General features: G+C 39.3%; 1 protein-coding gene across 2 annotated transcripts in view; it reads right to left on the bottom strand.

Moving 5' to 3' along the window:
* Positions 1–789: 789 nt before the first annotated feature.
* Positions 790–17,199, bottom strand: part of agbl4 (AGBL carboxypeptidase 4) — a 302,375-nt gene continuing 285,965 nt past the window's right edge. Inside the window, exons 10-13 of one of the 2 annotated variants that reach the window (XM_058389604.1) lie at positions 16,302–16,454; positions 11,437–11,599; positions 3,311–3,407; positions 796–2,684 (exon numbers count right to left, since the gene is read on the bottom strand). In XM_058389604.1, the coding sequence (XP_058245587.1) occupies positions 2,582–2,684; positions 3,311–3,407; positions 11,437–11,599; positions 16,302–16,454 (516 nt within the window). In that variant the 3' untranslated portion in view covers positions 796–2,581. Of the gene's footprint in view, positions 2,685–3,310; positions 3,408–11,436; positions 11,600–16,301; positions 16,455–17,199 lie in introns of both variants that reach the window. The other variant, XM_058389605.1, reaches the window with a different exon arrangement.

Raw genomic sequence — 17,199 nt, 5'->3', positions numbered from 1 at the left:
TCTGTACTATTTTTTTTAACTCAACCAGGCAAAGTTTCCAATATTATGACCCGTAATTGTTCTTCTTTGCCTAACTACTGCTAAATTGATTTAATGAAAAGTTACGCTGCTTTCTAATTAAGAGTCTAAAGTAACATTAATTTATATTACATTTTATGCAATCAATTTAAATAACCTTTAATTGAGCAAGGACATTAAGAATATTTACCACCTTTAATTCTGATAAATGATCACCTACTCTAATACACTACCTACGTGGATACAGAGCCTACATCTCAAAAAGCAGCAGTTCAGGCCTCACCACACATCTCACCATTCACACTAATGGACAGCTCAGATGTTGAAAAGAGAGATTTGATTATGTTTTCATTGCATTACATTACAGGTAATGACTGCTTACATCTGAAATGAAAAGAAAAGGTTTTTTGATTTTCTAGTCTTACAAAACCATGTCATTGTAAAGGCTTCACTTGTGTCATGTGATTTCATTGGCCTTAGGTTTATTTTAATTGGAATTTGCAATTAAACCCATCATATAACCATAATTACCCAATTAAAAAAAATATATAATATATGGATAGATTTCATTTTAATGCACATTCTGAACAAATAAGCCACTTTCTATATGAACATTTTCCAATTTATTGAAGTTTTATTTGCTTTCAGACAATTTATTTTAATTTGGAATAGTCCTTTTGGATTATAAGCACTTGAGCTTGAAAATGAGCTACACCAAGAGCTTGAAAATGTCTTTCTATCCCTTATAGTGTGCAATCTGTGGCTCATTCTAACTTCCAAATAACTAACCCTAACCCTATGTCTTTTTTTTTCTTCTAATTTTATATCAACCTTCTTCCTATACCCTATGGCAGCAAATTGAAGCCTGGGACATGATCACTTAGACAATACAGAAGCATGTTGAAATATTCATGAAGTATTGTATGTACTGTATAGCAGATCTACTATGATGTGAAATTTCTTAGTGGTACATTACTCTGAAGAATACGACTCTGGCATGTGAAGAAGTTGTGTTACATAAGCAGTGTGTGCCATGGGTCAGTTCGGTCATTTAGTTTGCACTATGTGTGTAATTGTGACTATGTCCAAAACCATATGTACTTTGTTTTTGTTCTGTTGACTGCGGTGAAGCTTCTGCTCCAGAAATCTGCTGGAAAGTTCACAAGGCCAGGGATCTTGTGTTTAAAAATAGAGCATGGCAATGTGGAAAAGGGGGAAAATATTATCATTTCACAGCTGCATAAGGACAATTAGGCCATGATGTGCCTGGTTTACTGATGCAAGAAAAAGGGAGTAATGGTTTGAGACACAGGTAAAAAATGACAGCACAGTGGGGAGGTGAGATGCTGTGTGTAATGTGTGTGTGTGCAAGAATCTGTAGATGGATGTGTTTTCTCATTTGCATTAGCTCCCTCCATCTTCTCGTCTACCATGTAAAATGCAAGTCATTTGTTTATGCTAGTTCTGACTGATTGCCTCACTTATTCCAAATGACTGGTCTGAAAAATACACACGCTGCTCTTCATGGCACTGTTGACTGCTAACGTGAGCCATCCTCCCTCTGCCTGTGTCTGAGAGAATGAGAATGAGAAAGAGAGACTACAGGAGACTATATTCACGTTGTATATAAGACAATAAGATATTCTAGCAATTAATAAAATATCGACATTATTACTCAGATCTCATTCATTTCTCCTCATCTTGTTTGAATGTTCAAAATCTTTACACAAAGTAAGCGTAAATACAATGACTGCTCTCTAAAACATTACATTTGTATTTTTTATTTTTTATTCATAACAAAATGATCTCATGAAAATGTCAAACCTCACGCAGGGGAATAGTCTTTGTTTAGGTGAACTCAGTCGTGAATTGTTTTAATGGTTTTTCACACAAAACAGTGGAGAGAATGCTGCACGAAAGAACACAGTAGTTGGCATTGCCTATTTTTGCACTATTTTTGCAAAATATTGAACTCTTTTGTGATCACTGAAACAGAAACTATGGACAGCTTTCTCCAGATCTGTGGCTTTGTTTATTCCAGTGCCAATGTTATGTACCGTCATAATACTGTGGAAGCTAATAGGCAGCGTGCTAATAGTTTATAATGAATTCTGAAATGAATCGAAATATAAAATGGAATAAAATCACAGTATGAATTGCAAATTTAAGAAAATGCCGTGTGCATCGAATACCATTTTTATATACAATAATCACCTTCCACTTTTAACAACGATCTTTATCCAAGCCCGAAAGTAAACTTAAACACAACTCACAACATAACACATGCCATCACTTTAGAGCAAGTGAGTGTCAATGAAAAGACAACGCAATAACCAAAGGAAACATGCTGCTGGTATTTCCAAAAGGCAAGAAGAAATCAGTGAAAAACAAATAGTTGAAGTTACAACAAGCAACAACATAGCATTGTGTAGAGATTTCAGTACACTGATGATGATAATAGGTGAGCTATTGTGTATCCCAGTAACTGATTGTAAATTAAATCCCCTTTCTTCAGTGTCAAAGAAGTAATTGTGATTGGGAACTTGTATGACATTTAGCTTCATTATTCTCGGACTCCTTGGAATCTTCTTTCATTTTTGTCCCAATTTTGATTCTTTCCTTTTCGAGTGATACTTCCCTGGTGACCAGCAGCTGCAGCATCCAGACTAACAACAGAAACAAAATAATTGGTTTTCAAAGAACAATATGAAAATATTTGCAGTATGAAGTTTGAATTTAGTTACTATTAAATATCACTTTCATTTGAGATTATTTCAACTACATTTTTGACTAGAAATTATACAAATGGGCTTTAACATTCTTAAAGGTTGTTATGTTATGAATGCAATAATCCACATGGAAAATACAGGAAGTTTGTTAAATGTTTATTTACATTCTCCTAGATTCTCAGTCATTTAAATTACTCTCACTATTACTGTAAAGAACTACACGAAAATAGTACAAATTCAAATTAGATGCAGTTTTGCCTTCATTCAGGCACAAAGAGGCCAAGTGAGCAGGATAGAAGTCACTTTAGTTCTGTGGTTGGGGTAAAAGAGGAGTTCTGATTGGTAAATTGGTAAATCTGTCACTTTTACCCCTCCACCTCACCACAGAAGCTATAAATAGTACAGAGGATCTTGAAAAAAAACTGTTTTAAGACATTAACACAATGGTTCCTGATGGTTCTTAGAAGAACGACTGAGTATGTGTTCCACAATCTCCTTCTGAAACAAACAACCAGTAAAACACAAAAGGCATAACAGAAATGAACAGAATAGAAAATACAAACCTGCTTAATTGACCTGTTAGTTTATTCTCATCGATCAGATTGTTTAGTTTGTAATAATCCAGAAATGTCCGAGCCACATTTTTACCCAGCTTCATATCTGTGTGTGTCTGTTAAGGTAAAGTGGTTACATTAACGTCATCACCGGCAGAATAACACCGAGAATAGCTTCTCGACATGTATCATATAATTACCATATTTTTTCTGACAACAAAAAAAAGCTTAAACTCATTTACCATGCTCAGATATTGGCTGCAATCTTAAATGTTGCCACTGTCATGCAGTGGAGAAAATCTGTTTAGCTCTGACATTTAAAAGTGAAATCTCCTTAGGCTCAATTCTTTGTATGTTGAAAGACTACATAAATCTATCGCTTTGCCTCCGAGGCCCTGCCAATCTTACGATGCAGACTTTCTCTGCTCCTATAAATCTCTGCTCTGACATGCTGCCATTAATTGAAATAAAAAAAAAATATATAAACAAAAGCCCAATTTTCACCCTTCCAGAACAAAAATAAATAGCTGGCTAATACCCAGCAGAGCAATGCACAGAGTAAAGAGCCAGAACAGCTCAGGCAGTGCTTGGCTGCTAGCGAGCGTAAATCAAGCGTGTTTCCGTAAGCCATGTGGGAAAAAAATGCAGTTATTCACAGCCAGGGCTTTATTTAAATTCATACAACTGCTACAACTACTCGGCAAGACTTCCTATATTCCGCCGCCACCATGACCACATTACAGAACGCATCCATTACCCAAAGCACTACACCATAATGTTGGGAAGCCTTTTACGATGCGGCTGCATGGATGCCAATCTACTGATGCTAAAAGGCAAGCAGAGAACCATTATGAGATAAAACAACAGAAAATCTCTCGATCTTTCCCTCTTTCTTTCATGGTCAATGACGTGGCAAAGAGGTGAAGCTCTTTACAATTTAGAATGGATGAGAGTTGAATCGTGTGTATTATATATTTCTATTATATTCAACATGATGGTTGACATGATGGAAAGACTGTTGGTACCTGCGTAAAAATGATTTCTATTACTTATTATTTCCATAATCAAGCAGTTGGGATTTAAATAGCTATAGTGACATGTAACAAAATGTTACTTGCCAAACAAGAAATAATTGGGATGAAAAGTAGCCTGAAAAAAAGAAGTAGATCATTTATTAAAAAATATGTAGCAGTCGTGTATGTTGTGTTTACTCTGAGACGCTTCTCTGAGAACGGAAGATAAATTGGGATAAACATGTAATGTTTCACCTTCAGATGTCAGATGGTTGTTGATGTCCAGATATGACATGCCAGACTGTCAAAGTTATCTGATTGATACGAAAGGAAAAAACAAGGTAAAACATCCTTTTACTTTTTCGGCCTTATTTTATTTCTGCAAGAATATACGTTGTTCAATCCAACGAGTACGGCTAAAATATTATTATTCCATTATCCCTAACTGTAAATGTGAAAATCGTTCTTGCTATACATATTCTCCACTACATGTGCATTTGTTTTACACCAAGCATCAAATATTTTGCAAATGCACCATTGTTTAATACATCATTATGTAGCGCCATTGCCCATTGTTTTCTAGCCCATGTTTAAAAATCTGGACACGCCACATGTTCATGTGGAATATGAACAAACACTCTTGCACAATATCTCCTCTGCAAAATAGGAAAGTGAAGATTAAATGATATCACGTTCCTCTCTGATTTACTATGCACCACTGTATTATTCATGATCATCTGAATTTCTAAACATAATACGACAATTTATCAGCTAAATAAAAAATGGTGGAAAACAAGGTTGCTCATCCCCTTAATTACCAGAGAGAGCTTGGCATCTGTCTTTGAGCTACACCATTTTGGCTCAGAGAGGAAGCAGTTTCTTTATCTTCCCCTTGCTCGCTGTAGCCCAGACAGCCACTGCAGTGTGTGGCATCATCCTGGGCTCCATCCTTCATCCAGTGGGCTGATGGGAATTCTCTCCAGGACTCCGATGCCTGTCTTCGTAGCCCATCTGTCCAGGAACGCAACCTCTGCAGCCCTCCAAAAACAACAAGCGCTATTTTTGGGTGCCAGGAAAAAAGGAGGCCATGACATCACATGGTCTGGAATCCTGCCTGATGGATTTAGACATATATATATGAACCCAGGATAAAAGAGAGACTCAAATTTGTATAATTTCTTGGTCTGGCTTTAGTGTTATGCCGCCTGGCAACAGTATCAAAAAGCTACGCCAAAGCCTTCCCAAAATCTCCATTATCCTTGGCATTTTTTTGCTGTGACCTCAGAAAAAGTTTTGTGTTTCCCCTTGATCAACAGAAACTCCAGCAATCTGTGTTTGTGTGTGTATGCCTGCTCTCAGTGGTGACAGAAATAGCCCAGGAGCCTGCCGTGTGCAGATGGCCTCTCAGCTTGTGATGTCACATCATGCACATCCGTACCAGGACTTGGGTGATGGACGGCCCAATGAGGAAGATAAGAAGACTTCATCAGCATCACAGCTGCAATCAAGACCCTCCTGAGCTCTGACTGGCTCCTGGAAGTGGGCCAATGGCAACCTGGGCCAGGCCGGTGGGGCAACAGCGGTTGAGAAGTCACGAAGCTGTGGAAGTTTCCAAAATATTCACTGTCCTGGCAGGACACGAGGTGAGAGGTGTTGCATAATCACAGAACAGGATGGTTAGGCTTCTTGGCATGAGTCTAAAAAAGTACACAGTAGAGAGGAGGCTTGTGCGTCATCGAGTAGCCCTGGGAATCACCTTTAACAAACAGGCCAGAGAAGGGCAAAGATCTTGTTTGTGACAGGGAGGGAAAGATATGATGGATGACAAAAGGTAGCATGTGTTTATAACAAAAGGATAAAGATCTGCATTGTGAGCATAGGCTTCTATTCATAGTAGTTGTCTGGAGAGATATGCCAAGGGGACCATGTCTTTAGTCATTCATTTATGCAGTTAATATACCCCGGTTTCTTCTCTATGTCACATGAATACAAATTAAAATGACAGTGTTTTGAAAACAGCACAATGCACTTTGTAGTATATTGCAATATAATTAAATTTCAGCTGCCAGTTCTTTTGACTGTATGGCTGTTCTACGATGAAGGACAGAAGTGTACAGAATAGGAGGGAAGCTCCTGTTGTCATTCATACATCAATACGGTTCTTAAACTTATGTACACATTCTTCCTAAATCGATTTGGCATCTTTGTTGAAACTCAAGGATGAACCTCCAGTGGGGCTGATGAGACGTGAGGGAGATTTGGTTGGCGAATGATTTGTTTACCGGGTTGTTTATCCGCACCGACCCACCATACAAACAGACGGACAATGATGCCCCAATGACAAGGAACAAGACACCATGGTCTTTAACCGACCGTTGGCTAACAAGCAGACAAATTAAGGCAATCAGCACCATCAATACAGCAGAGTGACAGGCTTGTCACCAGGGTGTCACAAATAGCCAATTAACAATGCTAATTAAAACAGCAAACAGGAGGACACAAAGGGAGCCGGCATTGTCCCCCTGCAGCTCCTATTCACAGCCTGATGTGCCTCTCTAATGCAGGACAAATGAGTGCTCTTCAGCACCGGAGGTATTCATTTGGACGTGTGTATTTGCATTTCATAACTGAATTCATTGGCTAAATGCGAGTTTATAGTTTGTCTGTTCGCCTACATATTGATGGAAACCTATGTACACATCTGTTCACACAAACAGAGACTATTATTTTAGCTACAGAGAGTGGCCTGTTGTAGTGTTAATAGAGATGAGGTGGCCACAGGGCTGCAGAGGTTGCACTAAGTGGCTGAGATGAGCACTCTGGTGTGTAGCATCCAGTCTGGAAGTGAATCTGGCGTGGCGTGATTGGCTGCAGACCACAACACACAGACCCTGCACAATCATGTCCATTTCATGCCATAAAGTTCTCAAAGGGCAGAACACTGGCGTATCTGATGACCCTTTCACAAAAAAAAAAAAAATGCTTGAAAGCCAGAGGGGAGAGAGAGTGAAGGAAGAGAGACAGAGAGAGAGAAATGAGGAAGAGAGAAAATCCCATCAGTCCTTTATGGACCATAAAGGCCATTAGAAGTTTGCAGAAGTTAACTCCTATAGGCCAACGTAGGACTTTCACCTAACTGACTTTGACAACAACAAATAGAAGATTTCACCTTAAAGTGTGGACTGTGCACAATTGCATGAAAACCCTCATGTCTGCATTTATCTATTTATATGTGAGATGGGCCTTTGATTTATTAACCATGCTAAGTCACTGTCATGAACAAGCGCATGTCTTGCAACATGTATTGAAACTGTGTTTGCAGGGTCTGAGTGCTCTTTAGAACGTGCCAGTCAGGTGTCGTTGTCAGACTGATCCTTTAGCTTGCAGACAGCTGTCAGCATGTGGAGCAGCCAGACTGTCTTCTCCAAAAGCTGTGATTGATGCGGAAACCAGCAGGAACCACCAAGCTGTCTGCTTCCACACTCTGTTCGGCCTTTATCAATTTCTAAGTATGGCCTGTCCTTAGGACAGCAGCGCAACATTTAAGCAAGGTGACTCCGAAGCTGGCCATTTGACGTGGCTGATCGGTGCTTGCTTGAGCGGGACACTTATTTCCGAAGGCTAGAGATAACAGCTCTCTCAGTAGCCATCTGCAGCCTACAAGACAGTAGAAAATGTCATGATCGGTAAAGCAGTGAACCTCCTTTCCCTCCACACTGACAGGACGAAGGGAAGAACCTATTAACTTGTCAGACCATAAAGGGCAACAGAGCCCATTCTGAATGGCTAAGTTTTAAATAGGCTTTTCTGGAAAATGTTCACAATAATGTGTACTTAACTCTCAGCCATAAACGCAGTTCTACCTTAAACAGAATGCTAAACTATCTTTAATTCAACCTGCCTCTGGTGATGAAACTGTGCATCCTTAACCAAACTCTAGGACACGATACAGATCGTTGTTTCTATAGGAGTTAACTTCACAGAAAAACAAGGCAAGGTATTAAAAAAAAAAAGTTGTGGAGGAAACTCTCTCTCTATAAAGTGCCCAGCTGAGTCTTGAATGAGCTCCCAGATTCTCTCAGCTATCACCTGTCTCTGAAGCACTAATGATGGTCTGGCATCACAGTTTGCCACCCACCTTTTCAAAATAAGTTTCACAACAGCCCAAGTCTGAAAAAAACACGATGCTTTGAAGCTTCCAAGGTATTATCTGTGACCAATTAAGCTGTTGTTTGGTGGGAGGCATGTGGAATATGACAGGAAATTGTGCCCATTCCAGACGGCAAGAGCCTTTCTTACAATAGACAGGTCTCATGGAAAGAATGTGCCATTAAATTGATCTTTATAATTACAACCATGGCTGCTCCAAAGATTTCATTAATCAGGCCTCATCACTCCAAAAGGTCATTCCAATCATACGGTCTCTGTTCTTTATCATCGTTCAGGGCCCGAGAGGACCTATAAGCACCAGTATCAATTGTTAAAGATGCTTCCTTGCCAGCAGGGACATTAGTAAGCCTATGATGCACAAGGGACATTTGACAAGCGTAAGAATTCAAGTGCTAATGTGAAAAATGCAACATTAGTTTCATAGCATGAAACACTGAAGGTGCTGAAATATCTGTACCATGAAACAGAACACTATATACGGTATGGTATATTGTATGCATACAAGCAGTATACATATATGTGAAGTGTGTATTAAGCTATGAGGTGTAAGTTCATTCCGGTACAGGTTATTACACTGGTGTCACCCCCTCCCTTATTTTTCCACTCTGAAGTCCCGCTTCTAAAAGGTTTTTGTTGGTGATTTGCACGCTACACAGACCTGCTTGCCAGCCATAAGAAACGACACGTCAGATTCCGTTGACCTCAATGACCCCAATCTTTGCACTACATACCATGCCAACTGCCCTCTGTCTAATTGGGGCTGCACTACAACCCATCTACTCGCACACCTGCACACACTTACACACACACACACATACTCTCTGGATTCCCTGTGTCATTGGTTCAGCTTGTGTGTAACCTTCAGCAGGGGGTACCCCTTATTCATGCTCCACGCCACACCAGCCCTAAGGTATAATCACTGTTAAAAAGATGCACCATTAAGTGGTTATCATCCTGTGTTTGTTTGTGTACACAGCATTAGTCTGCGAGCTCTAACATTAGCACCCCTTTCAATCTGCTCATGCTCATTCCAGTGGGAAGCAAAGTCAGGATCAGTTTCAAGGAGAATGGCATCACGGGGTAAGTTATGACTCTTTCCAGCTCTCTGTAAATTGCCTCTTTTTTCCCAGGCATCTTCTCGCTGTCATGGGCAAAATAATCTACAATGCTGTTGAGTAATTCTACATGGATGGGTTTCTTATTACTGAATGCTATCCAACTAGGCCTTGGAGTTGACAGTTCAGTGGAGCAGTGGACAGGCAGCAGGGGGAAAATGGTGAGAAAGGGGAAAAGTTACAGCATCAGTCAGAGGCTTTACGGCCCCCTCTGATATGAGCAGCAGATAAATAAAGAAAGAACTGCAAGAGTGGCCAGCAAATGGGAGACTGCTGGCAGATGGGTGCGTGACAGAGTGATACAGGCAAGAGACATTTTTAGAGATGGAGAGGAAGAGACACAGAGACATACACACTGATACATATATACAGTGTAGCCTTTTCCCAGCACTAGAGGGCACTTAGGTTACACACATCTTTCCTGACTTTATACTATAAAGGTTTTCATTTCTGAACTCAAGTCCTCCTTTCACCTTGTAATTCAGCTACACAATAAATCTGCACACAGTTTCATAACAATACCAATATGCCAAAAAATTCAGCAAACGATATAATCATGGAAATAGATTTTATTTCCATGTGCACTGAAAGGTCATGAGCATTCAGTCTTTCATATTTAGCAACTGCTTTATCCTGGTCAGGGTCATGGTGGAGTTGGGACCTCTCCTGCAAGACAGGGATACACCCTAGATGGGATGCCTGTCCATCATCTGTAATCATGCACTTATTCATACTTAAAAGTCACAAATCCTGCTTCCATTTTGGAGGAAACCGCAACCTGGAGGCATGCACAGATATGAAATCAGAGCACAGGATTGAACCCGTGACCTTGACACATGAGATGACAAGACTACTGACCACTCCAGGGTCAGGAACAAAAGAACAGTAACAGAGTAATCTAATGCATTCCTATAATCAATATCAGTCCATATCACATTAACCATAGAAGGTGCATCAGTATGGTCCAGTGTGCCAGCATGCTTGTATTACTTGCAGCTACACAATTCAAACACAACCTTGTTTTATTATAATGACTCCAAGAATAATTAAGAAATCAATGAGCATTGTTCCTGTTAAATGCAGTGGTCAGAAAAGAAAATTTCAATAGACTGACATTATCACCCAGGCCTTTATTATTGAGCTCTGTAGCCTTGTGTTATGTTCCCTTGCACACAGACGACTGAAAGATAATTTCAGAAAGGGAGACAGTGACACGGATTTGGCTTTTGTCTACAAAGCTTCGTCCTGCATCAATTCTGGGAAATCAGGTCCTTTTGTCACACATGTGGTCACACGTCTTCCTTGGGCACGCAGGAACGCATTGTACCTAAAGTACTCAGTGGCTACATTTGCAGCAGAGCTCTTGGGTAGAGATGGGATTTTGTTTGCAGCACTCAGCGGATACAGCAGGATATAGTGTAGGTGCTTTGATTATTGGCTTGACTGCACCAAATCAGCCCACAAAACAGTGAAGCAAGTTGGTCTGAGCTCAGACACTAAATTCCAAGGGAAATAATCTGCCTCCCAACCCAAAACTTTTCAACTGAGGACACACTGAGCCTCTGAGCCTAATAAAACCTGCATCTCCATGAAACTATAAAGAGGTTATGTGCATCTATAGAAACCTAAAAATTGATCAGGGATGATTCTACTCAAATTGTCCACGCTGTCAAGACTCAGATGCCTGTAGAAAGGTAAGCCTGTCCTACATCACTGTCTTAGCTGATTTTTCCATCCTTGTATCAACCAACAGGTTTTACTTGAGAAGGATTAAAGAGAGAGAGAGAGAGAGAGAAAATAGAAACAGACAGACAGTAAGACACACATGGAAGGATACAGCTGTCCTCTGTGTATGGGATAGGCGTGGTGCTGCCTGCAGTCAGAAAGCTGTAGAAGGACACCTCCAGAGTGTAGCAGTAGGACGTGTCATCTAGGAGACCTCCAAGAAAGCGTCGTCCTGTCCCTGCTTTAACCACGTCACGGTTAAATGATGTACTAGACTGCCATGAAACACACAGACAGAATTATTGGCATGCTTCAATAGGATGCCCATAAGTAACTGTACAAAATAATTATTACACACCTCTAAAAAAGAAAAACCCTTTAATAAAGTAACAGATTTTCTTTCAACACCTATGTGGCAACTTTATAAACAGAATATTTAAAATAAATACAGTCATACTGTAGTCAAAGTATAACCCCAAAACCTGGTCAGGAGGTTAAATTTCTTTAGGATGTGATGGTTATTTTAGTCTCCATATTTGTACTCTACTCTGGTCTGCACTGAAGAAGTCCACATGCACAGACTTAATAACATAGAGGAGCTTGAAATGTTATGCATAAAGCAGTAGCCCAAGATCCAGCTACAAATGTCTTTAACATTGTAAAACAATCAAGGAAGCGCTTTAGCAAACATTAATTGATTCATTGCAAATATATCCCTGCACCTACTTGTCCCTCACATGAACGCTGGCTGTGGCACTTACTGCATAAGTAGTGTGACTCTCAACATTGAGATTTATAAATAAAGCTTTTATTTATGCAAATTTGTTTTCATATTTCTTAATCCGTCAGTGCAGTTCGGCTTCCCCTTGCTTTTAACTCAACAAATGCACCAACAGTATGGGAAAGCTTCTGCCAGAAGACATGCTTTTTACCTTTAGAAAAACATGTCTACATGTGATAAAGAACTTAGACACTCCTCTAAATAAATTCTGGGCATGATTATTTGGGAGGAATTTATAACAGATGGAACTACCTACGTGAAACATCATTTGCAGTCATTATTTGCACCTTGGCTCCTGAGTCACGACAGGAGACTGCATGAAATTTCCTTAAAGTCGTATCTAGCTTAACTTTTTTTTTTTTTGCTGCGTTGTGAGTCAGGTTCTGGCCATTTGCCATTCCTTAATCCCTTGTGCACTTTTTCGTGACTTCTAAAATGTCGAATGGTGATTTCGCGCTCAGTGGGCCTGTACAGATAAAACTCGAGCCAGTTTGCTACACTATCGTTGTGAAGTGTAAATTCCATAGAAATGCACACAACCACACAATCTATACCCCATAACAAACTTTTGCCAAGTGTGAATTCAAGGTAATGAGAGTGAATACATACTGTACACAGAAAAGTAGCACAAGAAGCACTGTATGTTCTCGTGGAAAAAAATGATCATTGGTAGTGCTAAATTATAGATAGAAAAACAAAGTCTAATCTTCTCCATAGCTAAAGTAATGTTTGGAATAAAAGCATATCTATGGTGCGTGTGCATTAGTGTGCTTTAATAATTTATGCTACGTTTTTTTTTTTCCATGATAGGAATCCTTGAGTAGGGGTCATGCAGCTTTTCTCTGTTAGCAACTTTCGCGAGGTGCTTAGTCTGCACATTGCAGGACTTTCTGCGGCTTTCCTTGGCTCAGTTATAATGGCTCGTAAGCGTTTGCTGTGGGCAGTGGAGGTGACTGATCTGGTGTCAGTGGGGAAGGTAGCTAGTGGCTAGCTGCGGCAGAGACATAGCCCTCTCTAGAGGCACAACTTCATCAACATGCGGCCTGATCTGGGTGCTGAATAGGCAGAGAGGCAGGGCAAGAGTCCAGACACTGCACTACCTCCAGTCTCATCCGTATCACCTTTATAAGAATATAGTATAGTTCAATACATTTTAAATGGCACTATAGGTACAGTATCACAGTATATTGATTTTTGTCTAGCATAAGTCATGTTCTATTACTAGTACATGTATTATATTAGTTTTATACTTAAGAACTAAATATGGATAAAATGTTCACAAATCCAAAGTTAGTCTTAAAGTTAGAATACTTGAAAGACATTATTATTATTATTATTATTATTATTATTATTATTATTATTATTATTATTATGCTAGCTGTGTTCTTACTAATGACAAAAATGAATAGTAATTCTGACTGGAAAATAAACCTTAAGTTAAAATTAAGTTTTATTCTAAGCTCTAAAATTTTAAACCCAGCTAGACTCCCCAGTGTGGCCAGCTTACAGACTTCAGAGTTCAGGTTATTCAGATTATTTTATAATACATTTGTTTTAAGAAAAAAAGCCTAGAAGAATTCCCAATAACCAGATTATGATCACTATTGATCCCAAGAAATAATCACTGATCACTACTGTTCCCAGAGACCAATGAGCGAACACCATTGTTTCCATCAACCGATCACTGATCATCATTTTCCCCAACAACTAATCACTGATCACTACATTTCCCACCATTTTCACCACTGACTGTTTACCATTGCTCCCCAAAATTAATCACTGATCATTACTGTCTCCACTGACTAATCACTGATCAACACAGATTAGCTTGTGATATCATCTGCTGACTTTCGGAGCATGCACCGCTTCTTTCCTCGTATAAAAAGTTGCCAAGACTGGTTCTGCCCCATCACATGAAGGCTAACAATCTGGAAATGAAGGTGCTTCTTCTGAGACATGTGATGCTGCCAGGGAAGCACATGCTTGCTCTCCTATTGCCAGGATTCTGACTCGTTATCTCCCGACCACAAGCTGTGTAATTTACTGCTGCACCACTCGAGCTCACAAAATGGTTTCAAAATGATTCGTCCTGACTATTGTTCACTGGAGTCACGTCAGGTCACCTTAATTAATAAAAAAATAAATTTTTTTGCAAGACAAAGTGTTGTCTTAAGTGCTGCACAGTAAAACCCAATTAATCTGAATTCATGTAATAGGGGTTTGAAATTTATATAAAATATTTTCTAAAGATGTTAATACTGATATATAATTCAATAGTGGTAAATACTGCATAACTAGTTTTGTTATCGCTAATATCTAAAATCTTTTGGATAGACAAATAGGTGACTTGGCACATTGTGTAATTCGAGTACACTTAGAAGTAGTATATCAAAAGTAAACTTTATTACACCTGACATTTAATGACTTGATGTACTGGGCTAAGTGTTTAGACTATGTAAATGACAGTGCTGTCAATGTTAATATGGTATACTTTTCAAAGTTTTAATACCTTTAACAAATTTTTCTAGCTTTGGCCTTTTGCAGGTATATTTAAACTAGTTGCTTGCATGCCTCTACATGCTCTTGCTTTATCATGGAGAAATGCTTATTAAATGGAGACTACTGTACGTTGTAGAGTAATGGTAATTTCCCGGTGATGCGGTATATTTATGAAAATTGGAAACTGTCCTTACATGGTGTGACACAAAAGAAGAGAAAAACTAGATTCTCATACAAGAAGATAGAAAGAGTTTTTCAGAGAAATAACAAAGCAGGGGAACGTTGAAATAAAATTAGCACAACTATTGCAAGGAGGAAAATTACAGCTATCACAAGTTTTGAACTGTACAATCTATCAAACAGTGACAGATAAAAGACAGTGCTGTTGCAATGTGGCCAAGATGTGAAGCGATCAGAGCTGATTATTTTCCTATGACTATAGGACCCTCTCTCTCTCTCTCTCTCATCATTTCATAGCCCAAGTTCAGTATATACAAAATCACTCTCTCTAACTCTCGCTCACTAACACACACACACACACACACACACACACACATACATACAGTAGAAACCAGTGTTTCTCACCTTTTCAAGTCAGCATTTAGATCATATCTTAAATAGTGTGACATTTGTGTGTGTGTATCATGAGCTGAAACGTGTGTTTGTGTGTGTGTGTGTGTGTGTGCGCGTGCTGCAGAGCGCTCTTTGTATATGGCTGAGAGAAGAGAAGAACTGCTGAATGGCTGACTGAACAGTAAAGGTTATTGCTCTGGCTATACACTCCTGGCACAGCTGCGAAATGTCACACTGTGTGAGCTCTGAAGGTCATTGATGCAGGTCGGAAAAATTCAACGCTGACAAAAGACAGTGAACTACAAATACAGCATTAAGCTGAAAAAAAAAGCTTAAAAGTTAGTGAATTATGCAGCATAGAAACACCCCATATTAAGTGAATATGAATAACTTTTTGAATCACACTTACAAGATGTCTGAACATCTCTCAGACATGGTTTCAACACAAGAACTAATGTAACAATTTCATATCTACTCAACATTGTGACACAATTAGTGAAACAAAATGCTTCAGAATGCTTCTGTAGTTTATATCCTCAGTTTCCGCACAAGCACATACACAGGAGAATACACCCTCATCAGTATGCTGATCCTAATGTGTCTGAAAGATTGTCCGTGGAGAAATGGCTAAAGACGTGTCCGCGCTCTTATAGACATCTCATCAGCACTATTGAGTCTGTTTATCAGCTCACTGTGCAGAACTGAAAAGGTTAGAGGAAAAACATGAAAAACGAGATAATTTATGGAGAGTGTTGCACTTTAAAAATGTTAAATGGGGATAGGATGAAGAGAAGAAAAAAAAAAGGATCCATCTGTAAATGTGGAGAGAGCAGATATGTTTCATGGGAAACATTTGCTAATAATTGGTATGATTTATTATAAACAAATCACACATTTCTATTCACCGGAAGGAATACATAAAAGTTTAGTCAAATCATATATTATTAGCAACCCTAATTTGTGTAACATTGACACTTCCTACAAAACATCCGTACTTAACTTCTGCCTTGTTGTTTTTGTCAAAAATGACAAATGACTTTATTTATTACGGAAATGAATTGCTATTCAACGTAATTAATGGTCGTAATAGCCATAGTAATGTGTCGAGCGCGATTCAGACTCACAAGAGAGAAGTCGGGTGCGTTGTGGCACAGTAGGCGGGGGAAGACGGCCTGTCTCTGCACGCGCTCCTCTTCCTCAAACACGTTGCCGTACATGAAGCCATTCATCATGGTGGAGTGAGCATGTACGTCAATGTAGAACTCCAGACTCACTTTCTGTAGCACACACATGTACAGAGTTACACAGTGATCTCAGTATGTAGTATGTAAATAGATGCTATTATTATTATTATTATTATTATTATTATTATTATTATTATTATTATTATTGTTATTGGCCCAGTGATGGACTGGCGACCTTTCCAGGGTGTACCCCTGCCTTAGCCCAATGTGTGCTGGGATAGGCCCCAGCAGATCCCAATGACCCTAATTAGGAATAAAAAGGGTATAGAAAATGGAAGGATGGATGGATATTATTATTATTATTATTATTATTATTATTATTATTATTATATTATTATAGTAGTAGTAGTAGTAGTAGAAGTACTAGTAGTATTAGTAGTAGTATTAGTATTAGTAGTAGTAGAAGTAGTAGTAGTGGTAGTAGTAGTAGTAGAAGTAGTAGTAGTAGTAGTAGAAGTAGTAATAGTAGAAGTAGTAGTAGTAGTAGTAGTAGTAGTATTAGTAGTAGTGGTAGGTGAGAGTAGTAGTAGTAGTAGTAGGTGGTAGTGGTAGTAGTAGTAGTGGGAGTGGTGGTGGTGGTGGTAGTGGTGGTGGTGGTGAGAGTGGTGGTGGTGGTAGTGGTGGTGGTGGTGGTAGTGGTGGGAGTGGTGGTGGTGGTGGTGAGTGGTGGTGGGAGTGGTGAGTAGTGGTGGTGGTGAGTGGTGGTGGTGGTGGTGGTGGTGGTAGAGTGGTGGTGGTGGTGGTGGTGGTGGTAGTGGTGGTGGTGGTGGTGGTGGTG

This window comes from Hemibagrus wyckioides, linkage group LG05 (assembly GCF_019097595.1).
Source record: "Hemibagrus wyckioides isolate EC202008001 linkage group LG05, SWU_Hwy_1.0, whole genome shotgun sequence".
Classification (NCBI taxonomy): domain Eukaryota; kingdom Metazoa; phylum Chordata; class Actinopteri; order Siluriformes; family Bagridae; genus Hemibagrus; species Hemibagrus wyckioides.
The sequence above is the reverse complement of the archived record's forward strand: the minus strand, read 5'-3'. Positions and strand labels throughout refer to the sequence as shown.